Source organism: Mus caroli, unplaced genomic scaffold, assembly GCF_978045245.1.
Source record: "Mus caroli unplaced genomic scaffold, Mus_caroli_1 scaffold_18, whole genome shotgun sequence".
Classification (NCBI taxonomy): domain Eukaryota; kingdom Metazoa; phylum Chordata; class Mammalia; order Rodentia; family Muridae; genus Mus; species Mus caroli.
Window position 1 is genome coordinate 23,708,232 of NW_028227273.1, and position 15,299 is coordinate 23,723,530.

The 15,299-nt window shown below is 49.3% G+C and overlaps 2 protein-coding genes across 5 annotated transcripts in view; one reads left to right on the plus strand and one right to left on the minus strand.

The window, feature by feature from the left end:
* The window catches only part of Emilin2 (elastin microfibril interfacer 2), a 59,286-nt gene extending 52,331 nt beyond the window's left edge, over window positions 1-6,955 (plus strand). The window contains exons 5-8 of one of the 2 annotated variants that reach the window (XM_085833104.1): window positions 2,104-2,469; window positions 2,789-2,821; window positions 3,440-3,568; window positions 6,022-6,955. In XM_085833104.1, the coding sequence (XP_085689230.1) occupies window positions 2,104-2,469; window positions 2,789-2,821; window positions 3,440-3,568; window positions 6,022-6,359 (866 nt within the window). In that variant the 3' untranslated portion in view covers window positions 6,360-6,955. Of the gene's footprint in view, window positions 1-2,100; window positions 2,470-2,788; window positions 2,822-3,439; window positions 3,569-6,021 lie in introns of both variants that reach the window. The other variant, XM_085833103.1, reaches the window with a different exon arrangement.
* A 2,335-nt stretch (window positions 6,956-9,290) lies between these two features.
* Lpin2 (lipin 2) overlaps window positions 9,291-15,299 on the minus strand; it is a 108,494-nt gene continuing 102,485 nt past the window's right edge. For all 3 annotated transcript variants that reach the window (XM_029471295.2, XM_021186181.3, XM_021186179.3), the window contains exons 17-20: window positions 14,531-14,683; window positions 14,058-14,172; window positions 12,604-12,707; window positions 9,291-12,308 (exon numbers count right to left, since the gene is read on the minus strand). In XM_029471295.2, coding sequence (XP_029327155.1) covers window positions 12,164-12,308; window positions 12,604-12,707; window positions 14,058-14,172; window positions 14,531-14,683 — 517 coding nt within the window. In that variant the 3' untranslated portion in view covers window positions 9,291-12,163. The remainder of the gene's footprint in view (window positions 12,309-12,603; window positions 12,708-14,057; window positions 14,173-14,530; window positions 14,684-15,299) is intronic.

Here is a 15,299-nt window from a genome sequence, read left to right on the forward strand (position 1 = left end):
TTCCAGCCCTAAGATTTTTATTTTAGGTATATGAGTGTTTGCCCACATGTATACACACACGTATCAAGTGAGTGCCTGTGTAACTGGCTTTTCACAGTGGCACTAGGGAAAGGGCTCAGGTTCTCATGCTTGCTTGGCAAAACACATTACCCACGGAGCCATCTTCCAAAATGCTCTGTGCCTTTAAGAAACCCACCTCCTCCATTTCCTCTTTCTCCCATCTTACCCATTTCCCAGAAGAGTGTCCCCTCCTGATCTCACATCCTGTCTCTGTTTCTGAGACAGGGTCTCACCATGTTGCCTAAACCTGACTGTACCCCAGGCAGGCCTTGAACTCCCAGAGGTCCTCCTGCATCTCCCTCTTGAGTGCTGGAGTTAACGGCAGGCACCACCACAATTGGCTTATGACCTTTCAGGAAAAAAAAAAAAAGTCCATATTCACAAGGGGTTGAGGAGAAGGCTCCGAAGTGCCAAGTAAGGGCAAAGACTTGGGAAGACCCAGAACTCTCATAAATGCCTGTAATTCTAGCCTCAGATGGTAGAGACAGGATATCTATCCCCAGAGCAAGCTGGCTAGCAAGACGAGCTCTGTCAGTGTGCACAAAGTTTGATTGAGAGAACCTGCCCTCGAGAGGAATGGGGAGCCACTGAGGCCGGTTCACTATTAACCTCCAGCTTCTACTTTGTTTACACAAAGGTACCACACACAGACAGAGCATCCATCCATGCACATCACATATAGGAAAAAATGGAAATACATTTCATATGTGAGGAAACTATGCCATCAACGGCCAACAGCCCCTCAACATAATTTTCTATATTATAAAATATATCCAAGTTCTTTTCAGTTCTGTGTTTAAAATATTAGCACATTTTCTTCTGGAACTTCCTTGTTTCCTGGTATCCCTGGGCTGGTCTTTCTCTGGACGTGCCTGCAGGCACAGGACTTTCCATCTCTGTCTTCCCCACATTCCAGGATAACCTTTAACCTCTGTCCTGTGAAAGACCCTCAACTCTGTTTTCATGGCTTCATCCCTTGTTTCTGTGGAACGCAGGCACAGGTTGGCCTAGAACCTGTGACCCTCCTGCCTTGCTCATTCCATCACATCTGCTTACTGTCTGCACCCACATCGGGGTCATCCAGATGTTTCCCTTAGGAGAACTGACATGGAGACTACTGGAATTATTTTCTGTGGAGCTTATTCTCCTGAAAACTGATCAGAAAAAGGCTGAGAAATAACTTTTTGGGAGGATGTTTTGGTTGTTTGCTTTTGGGTGGAAGGAGATCACGTATTTCATGTACAATATATATTTTATATAACTTTAAAGCAACTCTAGACAGTGGGCCAAAATGCAGTGGCTGATGGAGCCTCACACGGTCCAGCTCTATGTCCTGGGACATACGAGGCACCAGACTAATGAAAGAGGAAGGTGCTCTCTGCATCCTCAAGCAGCATGTTTTCAGATGTCTTGTGAGCACGTAGCAAGGGGTTTTTAGAATGCCAGTTCCAGGAATGTATTCAGAGGAAGGAAAGGGTGGCAGCTCTTGGCTGAGTCACCGTGGTGGCCACCTCAGACAGGCAGAGACACTCGAAGCAGGAGATTGCTCCACTGGTGATCTGAAAGTATGGTGTTTCTTTGGGGTCTGTGTAGGGGCAACCAAGGTTCCTGATGGGGGAGTCAAGGGGTCTTCACGACAGCCCTTCACAAGCCAGCGGTGAGGCCAGCAGCCTGACGCTGAGGCTAGCTTGCTTTAGAGGTTGTAGTAGTGGTGGCATTAGCCTTGTGGTAATGTGACTCATCCATGACGTATGCGTCGAAAGGACACGTGGTGCTGGAGCCAGAGTCACACTGTTTTGGAGTGTTGCCATCTACCTCGAGGTGGCCCCTGCTGTCTTCCCAGCTCTCCGTGGGTAGTCAGTGGCAGCTTGGCTGGAGTTCCCTCAGAAGATGCCAGGCAAGCTGTCCCATTGGAGAGAGCGCCTCGGCTACACAGGCACAGCCATTTGTATTCGACCAAGTGACATTGATCAAAGGTCATGGAAGCCTTACACAGGGGACCTGGAGACATTTGAACCTTATTTTCTTTCTCACTTCTAGCAGACGAACCCTCAGAAGCAACCGAGGGACCGTCTGGGAAGACTCCACTAGAATCCACCAGACCTTCAGAGGAGGCCCCCACTAAACCACCCCGGCTGACCCCACTGCCAGAAGATCCTGCAGGACCACCACAGACAGGCCAGCGGCCAATATTGCCCCAGAGACCCCTGCAGCCACCACCTTTGCCTGCCTGGCCTGGTCGCACGGGGTTGCCCTTCTTGCCTGGCTCTAGTGGAGTCATCATGGAGACTGGAGAGGCGGGGCCTCCAGGCAGGATGGGCGTGTCCGGAAGGGGCCTGCCTCGGGGAGTGGATGGCCAGATGGGGCAGGGGCCCATTCATAGCTCGGAAGGCTATGCAGGTGCACCAGGTAAGTCTGCCCTGCAGATGACACATGATGGCAGACTGTTCTAGCCTTGCCTGTTGGTGTGTTCTGTGGGTCCGGAGTTCCACCTTTGGGGGACAAAGTTCAGGAAGGTAGCTTCTGAAGGGTACGAGAGTTCAGAGGAGCCTCTCTTTTGCTTATCTGACATGTGGGTATCAGGAGCACCCGAGAACAAAACCCAGGGAAGGGTGAGAATAGTGAGGTTGACATAGCCAGAATCGGGGACTACAGCCATCCCGGAAGGGAGAAAGAGGCCTGGAAAATATCTGCGCAGGACTTGAAATTCCACTTTCTTTGTTTTCAGGCTACCCCAAGTCACCTCCTGTAGCCACCCCAGGTATGTCTATGCGGAACCCTGCTCTCCTTGGTGGTCTCAGCCCTGTATTTCCTGTCTCCTCCCTTGGGGCTGCTGACATGGGTAGGCAGCCTGGAGCCTAGGCCCTTCCACACCTAGCAGACACCCTGGTCTTGGTCTCTGTGGACTGAACCCCTAGAGAGACTCAGAGGCAGGAATTCTCCCTCCTACATAGTCTCTGTTCATGTTTTTCAAGGGGAGGCTGGGTGGGCTGTACCCTGTGTGGTCCTGATGAGTTTTACTGGCTTGTAAGCCAGCAGCTCCCTAGACGATTCTCTATGGGCCCAGCATCAGCTCCTGATGGATGCAGTTAGGCAGCACACAGCAGCCTCACCTTTCATATTCTCTCTCTCTCTCTCTCTCTCTCTCTCTCTCTCTCTCTCTCTCTCTCTCTCTCACACACACACACACACACACACACACTCGTGCATGCACTAGCAGACACGCTATGCAGACAATCCCTTTGAGGCTTTCATATGCAGTTTCTGTGTCTCACACATTTGTCCAGTTTCTCTGTACTAGCCCTTGGTCTGCCAAGGGGAGTCTCTGGACTTTCAGAAGATAGGCAGGTCCACATGCTCTTGCTTCTCTCTGCCCCAGGGGTGCCGCTGCCCGCTCTGGTGTCCTTTTCAGCCGGTCTTACCCAGAAGCCTTTTCCCAGCGATGGAGGCGTTGTTCTCTTCAATAAGGTGCTGGTGAACGACGGGGACGTATACAACCCCAACACTGGTAAGTATCTACAGTGGAATTCTGTCTTGCTCCACGGAGGCTGGGGAGAACCTAAGCTGGGCAGTGGATTGCCACCAGACCTCTAAGACTTGGGCTGCAGCGTGGGAGGGCAGCACATGGCCTCACTATACTTTTGGAACTGCTGCTCAATTTTTAATGGTTGCTAAAAAAAAATTTTTTTTCTTTTGCCAGCTATGACCAGTCACACCCCAGCCCCCTCTCCTCCATCTGCCCCCTAGTGGCCATCAAGCATGCTTTCTCTATGAATGTTCAGAGGCAGGGACTCCCTTCAGAATCTTGTTTTTATGATCAGCCAAAAAAAAAAGGGGGGGGGTGTCTTAGTCAGGGTTTCTATTCCTGCACAAACATCATGACCAAGAAGCAAGTTGGGGAAGAAAGGGTTTATTGGGCTTACACTTCCATGCTGCTGTTCATCACCAAAGGAAGTCAGGACTGGGACTCAAGCAGGTCAGAAAGCAGGAGCTGATGCAGAGGCCATGGAGGGATGTTCTTTACTGGCTTGCTCAGCCTGCTCTCTTATAGAACCCAAGACTACCAGCCCAGAGATGGCACCACCCACAAGGGGCCCTCCCCGCTTGATCACTAATTGAGAAAATGCCTTACAGTTGGATCTCATGGAGGCATTTCCTCAACTGAAGGTCCTTTCTCTGTGATAACTCCAGCTGTGTCAAGTTGACACAAAACTAACCAGTACGGGGGGGGGGGTGTTGTCTCCAGAAAGGACTGAGGCTAGTGTGTGGGGCCTCACATACCAAGACAGAATTAAACAGTGGACTTTGGAAGGTGGCTGTAGCACCCATGCCTATTCTAGGGAACCCTGGAGACTGTGGAAGGAGCTGCTAGAAGCTCCGACAGCACAGCCATCTTGCCCTTCCTCCGGCTTGTGGTGTCCCACCTGTTCCCAGACCATCTCCTGATAGTCACACACGAGTTTTTCCTACCACTTAAAGGGTAATTCTCTGTCTGGACTATGTGGCAACCCTCTGAGGCTCATTGGGGGTTCGAGCCTTGTCCCGTCTCCTTGCCTTTAGCAGCCATTGCTCTCATCTAGGCATGGCCTTCACAGGGAGGGTGAGGGTTCTGGTAATCTTTAGCCATTCCTTCTACAATTCCAAGCCTGGTTCCCCTCTGGCTAAGTCACACTGGTTCTGCACTGGCAGACCTCCAAGAAAGCAGCCAGGTATCCCAGACTGCCAAGCTTTACTCCAAACCACCTTTCTAATCTATGCTTCAAGGGTTTGTGCCAGAGTTGGGGGGGGGTTTGACTGGGAGTGAGGGGACTCTTTCCCTTTGGCTACGTTGGTTGTGGGGACCCCCTTGTCCACTCACACAGGCTGGTGATCTTTCTGAGCAGGCTGGGACTATCAAGGAAATTCCAGGAGGCTCTTGAGCTAGGCTTGCCCCTGTTAGACAGGCGAATGGAAGCTTGGCTCAGTACACTGGGACCTGAACAAGATTCTAGGAGTTATAATCAGGATACTATTTAAATAGTAAGCATGGAAGGGGCAGGGTGGACCCAGGCATACTTGAAGGCTAGACTCTTAAATGGGTCTTTTGTTTCAGGACCCTAATTTCATGGTGACATCTGGCTGTTGAGTGTGAAGGCCTGATACCCCTACCTACTCCTGGGATGGATGCTATGGGTGGTCCATCTCTAGACACTTCCTTTGCCTCCCAGATCGTATGGGCCCTGGGGTTAGAAGACAGTGGGGCTTCTGGCTACAAGTGAATATGACCTATACCCAAGAGGCTCATTCTTTTATAGATGAGGAGGGTTAGCGTGTTAGTGTAGGCTGAGTGGGCGGGGCAAGCTTTGTTTTCATCTGCTGTCTCAGGGATTTAGGAAGGTTGTTTGTAACTTGGCAGGGGCTGGGCCTTGGTCTCAAGTCTCCAGGTCACACATGCCACATACATGGCAGACCAAAAATGTTGGTAAAATTGGCTGCTGTCCCAGTAGGACCGTGGTTGGCTTCTGTTTCCTGGACTGTTGTAAATTTAGGCAAGAATTACTCCTAGTCCTGGGGTATTGGAGGTCTTACTCTTTGGATGTTACAAGCCCAGGACAGTTGGCTCTGAAATGAACTGAGTGGCCCAAGTCTGTGGTTTGCATGTGTGAGAGGCCACACTGGGGCTGTTATGCTGTTATGTACATGGTAGAAAGCTTGTCTAGAATGTACCTGCCGCTGGGGGTGGGGCTCGGGGGGGAGATCTTCATTCTGGGAAAACAGATGTGGGTAGGTGGTACACTCTCAAGTCAGCCTTCCTTCTAAAGGTTTGGTGACTAAGCATCCTGACTTGTCCAAGTCAATGGGTGCTAAAACCCAGGGGGCAATCTCAAGTGGCCTTGTGTGAGATGGGTCCAAGGTAGTCTGTAGCCAGGGCGTGGACGTCCAAGACACTAGATCAGCTCACCTGTGTCTGGCTTTTTGTAGGCATCTTCACTGCACCATACGACGGGCGCTACTTGATCACAGCCACCCTCACCCCTGAGAGAGACACCTATGTGGAAGCTGTCCTGTCTGTCTCCAACGCCAGTGTTGCCCAGCTGCACACGGCTGGATACAGGAGAGAGTTCCTGGAATACCATCGTCCCCCTGGGGCTGTACATACCTGTGGGGGCCCAGGGGCCTTCCACCTCATTGTGCACTTGAAGGCAGGAGATGGAGTCAACGTTGTGGTGACTGGGGGCAGACTGGCTCACACAGACTTTGATGAAATGTACTCCACCTTCAGTGGTGTTTTCTTGTACCCTTTCCTTTCTCACCTCTAGGGAGACCAGGAAGGGAAGAAAGGCTGTGAAAACCCCAAAGCTTTAATATATTCGGTTTATGTAACTGGAGCACTGATCTAGCTTGCTGCACACACTCTGCCTGCCCCCCCAGGATAAAGGCCTGCCATCCCTCGTTTCCAGACAGCTGTGGAAATGACACATGGTTAATTCTGTCACTGGACAACCAGAAGACTCGTTACGTCCCCTTGGCTGGAAGCTGGCTTCTCCTGTGCCGCCTATAAGCCAGCTTTGCTCGATGTTCCTGGGTTGAACCTACTTGGTGCTGTTCCGACTGGCCTGGGCCTGATGCAGCTGGAAGACACTGTAGTGGATGCGCCTCTCTGCACTGCACGTAGAAGATTTAAACACTGAAGTGCTTATGTGGCCTGGACCCAGAGAGTTTAACATGGGCTGTTCCACACTTGGTTGCTGTTACCGTCTAGTACTGATCTCTGTTCCCCTGGGCCCTGCTATGAAGGTGGATGTAAGAGACATTATTTATGAAACTTGCCAGGCTCCTTAAATGACATGTACAATATAAGTGCAAAGACAGGGAGCGTCAATAAAGATGTCAGAGTCACTCTGTCCCTTTTCTGTATTTGGCACCTTATGGATTGGGAGTTACGGGGGGGGCAGGGGGGACGGGGGGGGGGGGTGGGTGGGAGCAAACTAGCGCATTTTTATGGCTGAAAGAAGTAATATTGTGTAAATTAGCCCCAGTCGTTATGTAAAACATCCCATACCTGCCAGCTTCCAGGCTTTAGACATTTGGGGTTTGATTTTGGCTGGAAAACCACGTCCAGATGTCCTTGAAGGTCAGAGCGTACCGTGGCCCTATAGCTGAAGAGAGCCTCTGTTAGGGGACGTGAGCTGGTTGCAGGCTAATGAGCCTGACTTCTTGTTGCTCCACTGCACAGCTCACTGGCAGAGATAGCACTACAAACTCTGGTTCCTAAGCAACAAGGGGCTCCGATATAAAATGGAGGGCCAGCTGGAAACGGAGATCATTTGAGCAGACAAGCACATTTGGGTCTGGGAGGCCTGACACAACACTTTCCCAACAGCAGCACACAGCTCTAGGCACCCAGATCTGTCAGCCAGCACCTGTAGGGAAAGGCAACTCCCCCAGGTCCCTAGTGGAAGGCGTAGACAGGGAAACCAGTTTCAATAGCCTTGCTCCTAAACCAGTTGGCAGAAGAGGCTAAATGTAGTCAAAATATACTGGGTTCCAAGGACTGTCTGCAAAAAGTTATTATGGGATATTTGGAAAGAGGGTCATGGGCTGCCCAGTTTTCCACAGCTGGGGAGTTGGCTACCAAGGTCAGAGTGCCCTTTGCTGTCTGAGAAATGACGCATGGAAAACCCTGAGCAGCGGTACTTTTAGGAAAGCCCGGCTGGCTCACACGAATGTTTCTGTCCGTTTCCTTCGCTCTTCTTTGAAGACTACATTCAGTACCAAAGTGGCCAAGTGTTCAGTGGAAGGCAAGGGCCCGACAGGAGATGCACAGCCACTGTGTTCCCCACTCCCAGACAGGTCTCTCGAGCATCCAACAGACCCTGATCATCCAGTGTGTGACTTCGTTACTGGCAGAGGTGCACTTAGCTTGCTCTCTATCCAACAAGCAAGGCGGAGTGAGCTGAGCCACACAGCAGTAGGCAGGTGCTCACTGGAAGACAAAACGGGGTGAAAACGGACTCCAGCCCATGCAGGAGATGGGTTTAAAATGGGAGCCCTAGTCTTTTTTTGGAGATGAAAAAGAGTCAGCCAGAGCTTGTCTGGAGGAGGGGAGTTGGGAGTAACGACCCCTCCCTAAGTCACCACACCCCTCTAGTCACGTGCCCATGAGTGAGTCAGAGGTATAAACAGACTTTAAGTACTTACTCAGTACTTTTAATTGAGGCTGGCCTCAAGTAGTCCTCCTAAGAGGACTAAGTGACTGGTACAGACCACAGGGCCACCAGGTTCAGGGTACAACTTCTCTAATCAGGGAGCTTTGGTGACTGAGAAAAAGGCAGTGCTTTTTAAGAACTGGAGCATTTTGCCCTTGATACGTACCACCACCAAACAGCACCATTAAAATGACTAAATACTATTAAATGGGATCTGCAAGGAGGAATGAATGCCTTTAAATCGTTTCCAGATTAGCATATAGTCAGCATTCCCAGTGACGATTGGTCTTGTTTCCCACGTATCTGCTTCATGAAACGAAGTGGACACTGTAACTCCAGGCCTACAGTCTCAGGAGTGGCGGTGTCAGGCCCCCATCCACTTTGTAAACACACTCTGTGCTTCTCTTGTGCCATCTTACGATGGAAGGAGGTACGCATGCAGGTACAGGGGTGAGGGCTGCCAATCGCGATCCTCTCATAGCACTTAAAACTGCCTAGAGGAATCAGATATTTTCTAGGACAAAAATATAGCCCCACTCCCAAGACTTGCGGTTCCTGTGCGATCCAGCAGACGTAGTATCTGCTGGCCAGTGACCTGAGGGAGGAGGATGTCACATTAACTGTTGCCGTCAATCATGAGATGTGGGGTTGTGCTACAAAAAGTTCATGGGTACTGTTAATCTGATGGAAGCATCAGGACTGTTACCTGCTGCTGCTGCCCAGGAAAGGCTTAATTAAAGGTAAGGCATTAAAGCTGAGCAGCATGGCCAGGAGGGCTGAAGGGCTGGTGTGGGAACCAGAGTGTAGGGAAATGATGGATGGACAAATCACTTCTTGACAGACCCTACAAGGCAGACATAGTTCCTGTGGTGGAGCTTCTCTTCTGGACCCAGGATTTGCAAGGGAGCAACAGGAAGAGGTCCCTCCTTTAGACAAGCATGTCAGCAAAGCCAAAGTGATGTTTATGTATAGCTGGTAATTGCAATTATCAATCTCTGGCACGGATACAGTCAAAGTCCCTGAAGGAAGGAGCCCAATGCAATCAGTTTATGTTAGTTTATTATTGTAACATTTTTTTTTTTTGTGAACATCAAACACTGCACCAAAATATGAGCCATTCATCTGAAGACAACATCTTTACCATAGTGAAGGTACTGCACTGATGTTTACAGTTAATTACGGACAACTTAAAGCTGCTTAGTGGCACTGCTCTCTAATAATCAAGTACTTCATCAGCTGAGAGTAATCATTAGAAGGGAACTCTTTCCTCTGCCTTCAGGGCAAAAAAAGAATTTTTCACCTGGAAAGAGCAATTCCTGGGGTTTTAAATAAACCTTAGCATGCTCTCAAACAAAGTTTCCCAGAAACTTGCTCATGTTGCCTGAACCGTTTCTTCTCTCAGATGATGGCTTTAAAGAGTACTACAGAAGGCTGGACCCACCCCACAGGCTGCAGAGAACAGAGGCTCCCTGCTGCTCAGCTCGGGTCCTGGTCCACTCTACGTTGTTTTAGCAGCTTTTGTTCTAAGTTACTACAACAGCACATTTCTTTTTCCAACTGACTATGCAGATGGGTTAGACCACAGGAACTGCAGTACTGATCATATGGTTACACATGCATGCTCCAGGTCCACATGTACACCCTACACAGCCTGACGGAGAGCAGCCATCAATTCTACAGCAGTGCAAGCTTCAACACTCAACACCAAACACTAAAATTAGACTGAACTGACGCAACAACTGACGGAAGGACTGGGTGGCCGGTCTGCCATAGTGTCTCTTCAGCATCACCTGTCATGGAGACAAGGTGACACTGCAACAAGCCATCCAGGGGTTTGTGTGCAAACACACTTAAGGGCATCTCTCTTTCACAGAAAGAACAAATGTCATTTGTAACAAATGGCAATGGATTTTCAGCACAAGCCTAATACTTCATACACTACAGTAATGGTACTCATCTACTTTCAGCAAGGAGACTCCTTTAAATAAGAGTTACATTCATTATCCTAAATACCCACTGATCAATGTGCAGTGACAAGTGTCGAGCTAACAGACACGTGGACAGAAAGACCAGCCATCACCTCTGCACAGGCCAGGAGACCCAGAGCCTACTCTGGACCTTCTGAAAAGGCCCGTGTGTCCAAAGAAAAAGTCTGTTAGGAAAAGGAAACAGACTAGTGAGACAAAGACTCCCTACAGGAAAAACAGAAGGTTTAAGAGAAAACAGGATTTTCTGTACCGTGGCGATTCTACCAAGCTCAGGTTAAGTGCACAATTCTTACGGTTCCCCTAAAGCTAGGGTGGTGATGGCTTAGGCTTCAAATCTCCCGTGGCTGCTTTAGTAAAATCTTATTTCACTTAACTGGCGAGAACGTCACATGAACATAGCCGAGTTTCCCTACTACCTAACACAAGTAACTCACGGAGCAGAGGAACACTTGTGGGAAACATCAGCATAGTGTCAGGGAGCCTGCATTGCTTCTCTGGGAGCACGTGCCTCCAGGGCTTGCCAGGGACAACTATGTTTCAAATGGTCTTTCTTTTTCTTTAATTAAACATTTGTTACCAAGGTCTCTGCATTCAACTGCAATACTGAAATGAGGCAAGGACACTCAACTCTCCAATCTGGAAAATAGCCACCCCTTTTCTTTCTTTCTTTTTTTCTTCGAGACAGGGTTTCTCTGTGTAGTCCTGGCTGTCCTGGAACTCACTCTGTAGACCAGGCTGGCCTCGAACTCAGACGGATTTCTCAGTAACTGCCCACACCCAGCTGGGCAAGGCTCTGCAGATCTGAGGACATAACTCTCCCTGGTGCCATCTGCTCCAACATTTGACAAGAGCACTTAACGAGGCCAGTGTCTGAGGCCGCCAGGGAGGTGCGGGGGTACCCCACATCCCCACGAGGCCTCATCTGCACTATCAACTGCATGAGGGTGAGTCAGAGTGACAGGCTGCTGCTACTGCTGAGGTGCTGGCTCTCTACAGGCACTCAGGAGCCTCTCTCTCCCAGGCCTCCATGACTGCATTACATGGTTGGAATCCAGATGACTGGTCAATGCCACTAGCCAAAGGCTTCTTCCTCAGCAAATATGAAGCCCAGACTTTCAAAAATCCTGTCCTGAAATAATCTGCCCCAAGGACCACTTAAGTCAGGTGACAGTGTCAGAGAACAGGCCTCCCAGGACCCAAGGCAAACTGCCCTTCTACATTTCTGAGAAGCCACTGCCTTTTTTGTGATTCAAACCAAGGTCTCACCATCACTCCAGACGTGAACTATGCATCTGTTCTTCTGCTAGGTCATAACAACAACTTAAAGCGCTTCTTTCTCACTGCGGCAGGGACAGGTGAGGAGACGCTGCTGCTAGGGTGCTTTCCCCCCAACTTTACAGCCCATGCTGGGGCAGATGGGCTCACGGTGCTGGAACATGAAGCAGCTGTCCTAGTTCAGTGAGCGAGAGTGGAGGCGTCTCGAGAAGGGTGTGTACGCATAGCTGGCAGCATTAACTGGACCTCTGGAGAAAGCCCTGGCTAGAGAGAGAAACGATCCCAACTGAACAGTGGAGATTTGAAATCTTTACTTTTGTGTAGCAATGTGCTGGTCTATTCTTTTTCAGTTTCTGGTTTCCTTTTTAAATGTGCAGCTGAGTGGTGCACAGCACACAACTCCACAGAAGCACGTGAGAGCCCACAAGTAATGGAGCGCAGGCTTCAGAGCACGGGCTTCTAACGCAGGCCCGGTGCCCCTTATTACTCTAAGTGCTGAGTGGTGGCCTAGGAAGCTGAAAGAAGGTGGCAGTGCCAGCTTCGGGGACCCCGCCCCTGTTCTGGAAAGCAGGTTCCTGACTGTCAGCTCCTGGGTCTTCATCTGTAAGAGGGCCAGTGCCAGTGCCCCCCACCTTGCCATCTAGGCCTTGTTCAAGCTAGGTCATCCAGGTCCACGTCAGGGATTGGATCTCGCCAGTAGCAGAAGGAACTGAACTCTGGGCATGGAAAGGCAGAATTCTGTTCCTTATTGAGAAGTGGGAACACGTGTTCCACAAGCTCACTCAGCCTGTGATACCTGGAAGGAATTGGGAAGAGGCACGCTGTTACTTTACAACTGACATATAAAACAAGACCATGGGCAGTAAAGCTGGCTCTTCAGATTAAAGGAGGACTGCTTAACACTTAGAGCTAGCACTACAACTCAGGGTTCAGATACACACACACAAACACTCCTTAAGCAGCTCTCCACAAGGAAAAAAACACTCAAAGATGTAGAGCTTTGCTCCTCAGGCTGTGCCTTGTCTTGGTTCTTATCTGTCCTCAGCTATAACCTGGCTGCAGGGCGCTGGCTGCAGCCTGAGTGTACTTACGATGACTTGTTCCCTTTGGTCCTTTCTTGGATTAATTCACCCTTTGGATTCACAGTAAATATTCTACAGTCTGGAACTCCGACTTGTGTGTAAGCATAGACATCCTGCAGAAGAAATGGAAACTTAGCTGCCTCCTAAGTCAGAACCACACCATCAACTGAAAACTGGGAGTCTTTAGAGAAACCCGGAGTACACAGGCGGTCAGACAATGGAGCCAACACCGTTAGTAAACCTGAGATATGGAGACCGCCCCCAGAGGATGCAGTACAAAAGGCAGAGAAGAGAACTCACACCACAGTTCTGGTGTGGACCCAAGGATATGGCTCAGAACCAGTCAGAACTATGGTACTCAACCCCTTTGGGGAGTCAAATGACCCTTTCAGAGGAGTTCTATATAAGTGTCCTACATATCAAATAGTTGCATTCTGATTCATAACAGTTCAAAAATTATAGTTATGAGGTAGCAATAAAAATAATTCCATGGTTCGGGGTCACCACAACACGAGGAACTGTATTTAAGGGTCACAGAGCATCAGGAAGGCAGAGAACCAGTGAGAGTGTAGGTAGAGTGCCTGAGAAAATGTTCAACCTGGGGTGGAGGGTGGGGGGACATCCCTCTGTCCACAGTCCTGGGGTCAATAGGGAACACAGGACTCTCCCAACTGCTAGGGAATGGGAATAATCCTTGTCTCTAGTGCAGACCAATAAATCTTAGCTACTCAGGTGGCCAAGGCAAGAAGGCTGCCTACGCTACAAAATGAGTTCAAGGCCAGCCTGGGTAAGTTTCTGAGATCTTTTTTTTTTTTTTTTTTTTTGGTTTTTCGAGACAGGGTTTCTCTGTGTAGCCCTGGCTGTCCTGGCACTCACTTTGTAGACCAGGCTGGCCTCGAACTCAGAAATCCGCCTGCCTCTGCCTCCTGAGTGCTGGGATTAAAGGCGTGCGGCACCACGCCCGGCAGTTTCTGAGATCTTGTCTCAACAAAAAAATTAAAACAATGAGATGACTCATTGTTAAGAGCACTTGATGCTCTTGCAGAAGGACCTGGGTTCAATTTCCAGCATCCATATGGTGACTCAAAGCCATCTCCAACTCCAGTTTCAGGAGATTGTATGCCTTCTTCTGGCATGAACATGGTACACGTGCGTGCGCGTGCGCACACACACACACACACACATATCACACAGGCAAAGCATTCATATACATAATTTTTAAAATTTAAGAAAGGATAAAGGGTTGGGATAGCACAGTCCAACAGCAGAGTGCATGCCTAGACTATGCAGAGCTCCAGGCTCAGTGGCCAGTGGGGAGGGGCGTACGAGGTGTACCTCAAGTGAAACCCCACCGTGCAGACCAGCCGTACTCTGCTTATGGAGTCATGACATGGCTGGGCCCTAAAGTGCACCTCTTGAAATCCCCTCACACAGGATCTGCACACAACACCATGGACACTTACGTTGGGACGGTTTCCAAAGGCAGCGTAGAAGGGCTGCCTGGACGGGGCAAACAAGTTCTTAATATCGTTCAGACACTCAATTTTGAACTTCTCTGGTTTCTTTTCTATCACTTCCCTAAAGACAAAAGGACACAATCACCAAATTCAAAATGGTAATTTTTACTAGAGTATGCTCTTAGAAAGATTTCCATGCTCACAGCTACCTATTTTCTTAATCTTTGGGCACTGTCGCCTTCTTCCTTTTCTCTAGTCATTTTCCCGACAGAGTATCTGAGTGGACACACTAGTGGAAAGAGACAAACTGCACTTCATCATCTGACTGAGCACATCAGACAGCCAATGAAGGAAGGAAAGGCCCACACTCTATAGCCCGGGGGGCCCTGTCAGAGTTCTGTTCACATACTTGCTGGGCCCTGAGCTCTGGCACCCCCCTGTCCCCAAGGAGGAAGCCAGCACACCCACTGGAAAGCTACCTGTGGAAGGCAGAGAACAAGCTGCTGGGAGACAGCATCAGAGGGCCTCGAGGCAAGATCGTCCCCTTATCATTGACCCAGTGCAGATAACCACGGGTCATGTCGGCCATGCCGATGGCACGTGCAGAACAGTACAGAAATTTGTAGCCATTCCTAAAAGACAACACACACACACACACACACACACACACACACACACACAAGCAACCTGGTTAGGTATATCTTTTGGATGAAAAAAAGACAATTTTCTTTTATCAGATCCAAATCAAGTAGTACTCCTTTAGTTTGAAAATCAAATTCCTGAACTTAGAAGAAACCCAGTTAGGGTTGTACATACTGGGAGACAAAGGAGTGTGCAAATGGATTATGTTAACCTGCAGAGCACTGACAGAGTGCTCACCTAGCTCAGAAAAAGACCCAGGATGGGCAAAACTGACTATCTTTATGGTATTTGCTGCAAAGGAACTACGCAAGGGGTCTTATTTTAAGGACACTGTGTTGGACACACACCATTCTCTGGGACAGGGAGAAAAGTTACAGCCAAGGAACTGACACATGCTGATTTCCTATCATAGTTTGCTATTCCAAGATGGGCACTGTATCTCTCCAGATCTGTGGACCGTGGACACGCTAGGATTCCAGAAAGGACAGCTAATGTTTCCTTAAGGAACTGTCTTCTATACATGCCTGTGCTATCTGCCCAGTAAATAACCAAGATGAAAACCAGCCTTCCCGATAAATTCTAGATAAAAAAAATTAACATTATGAC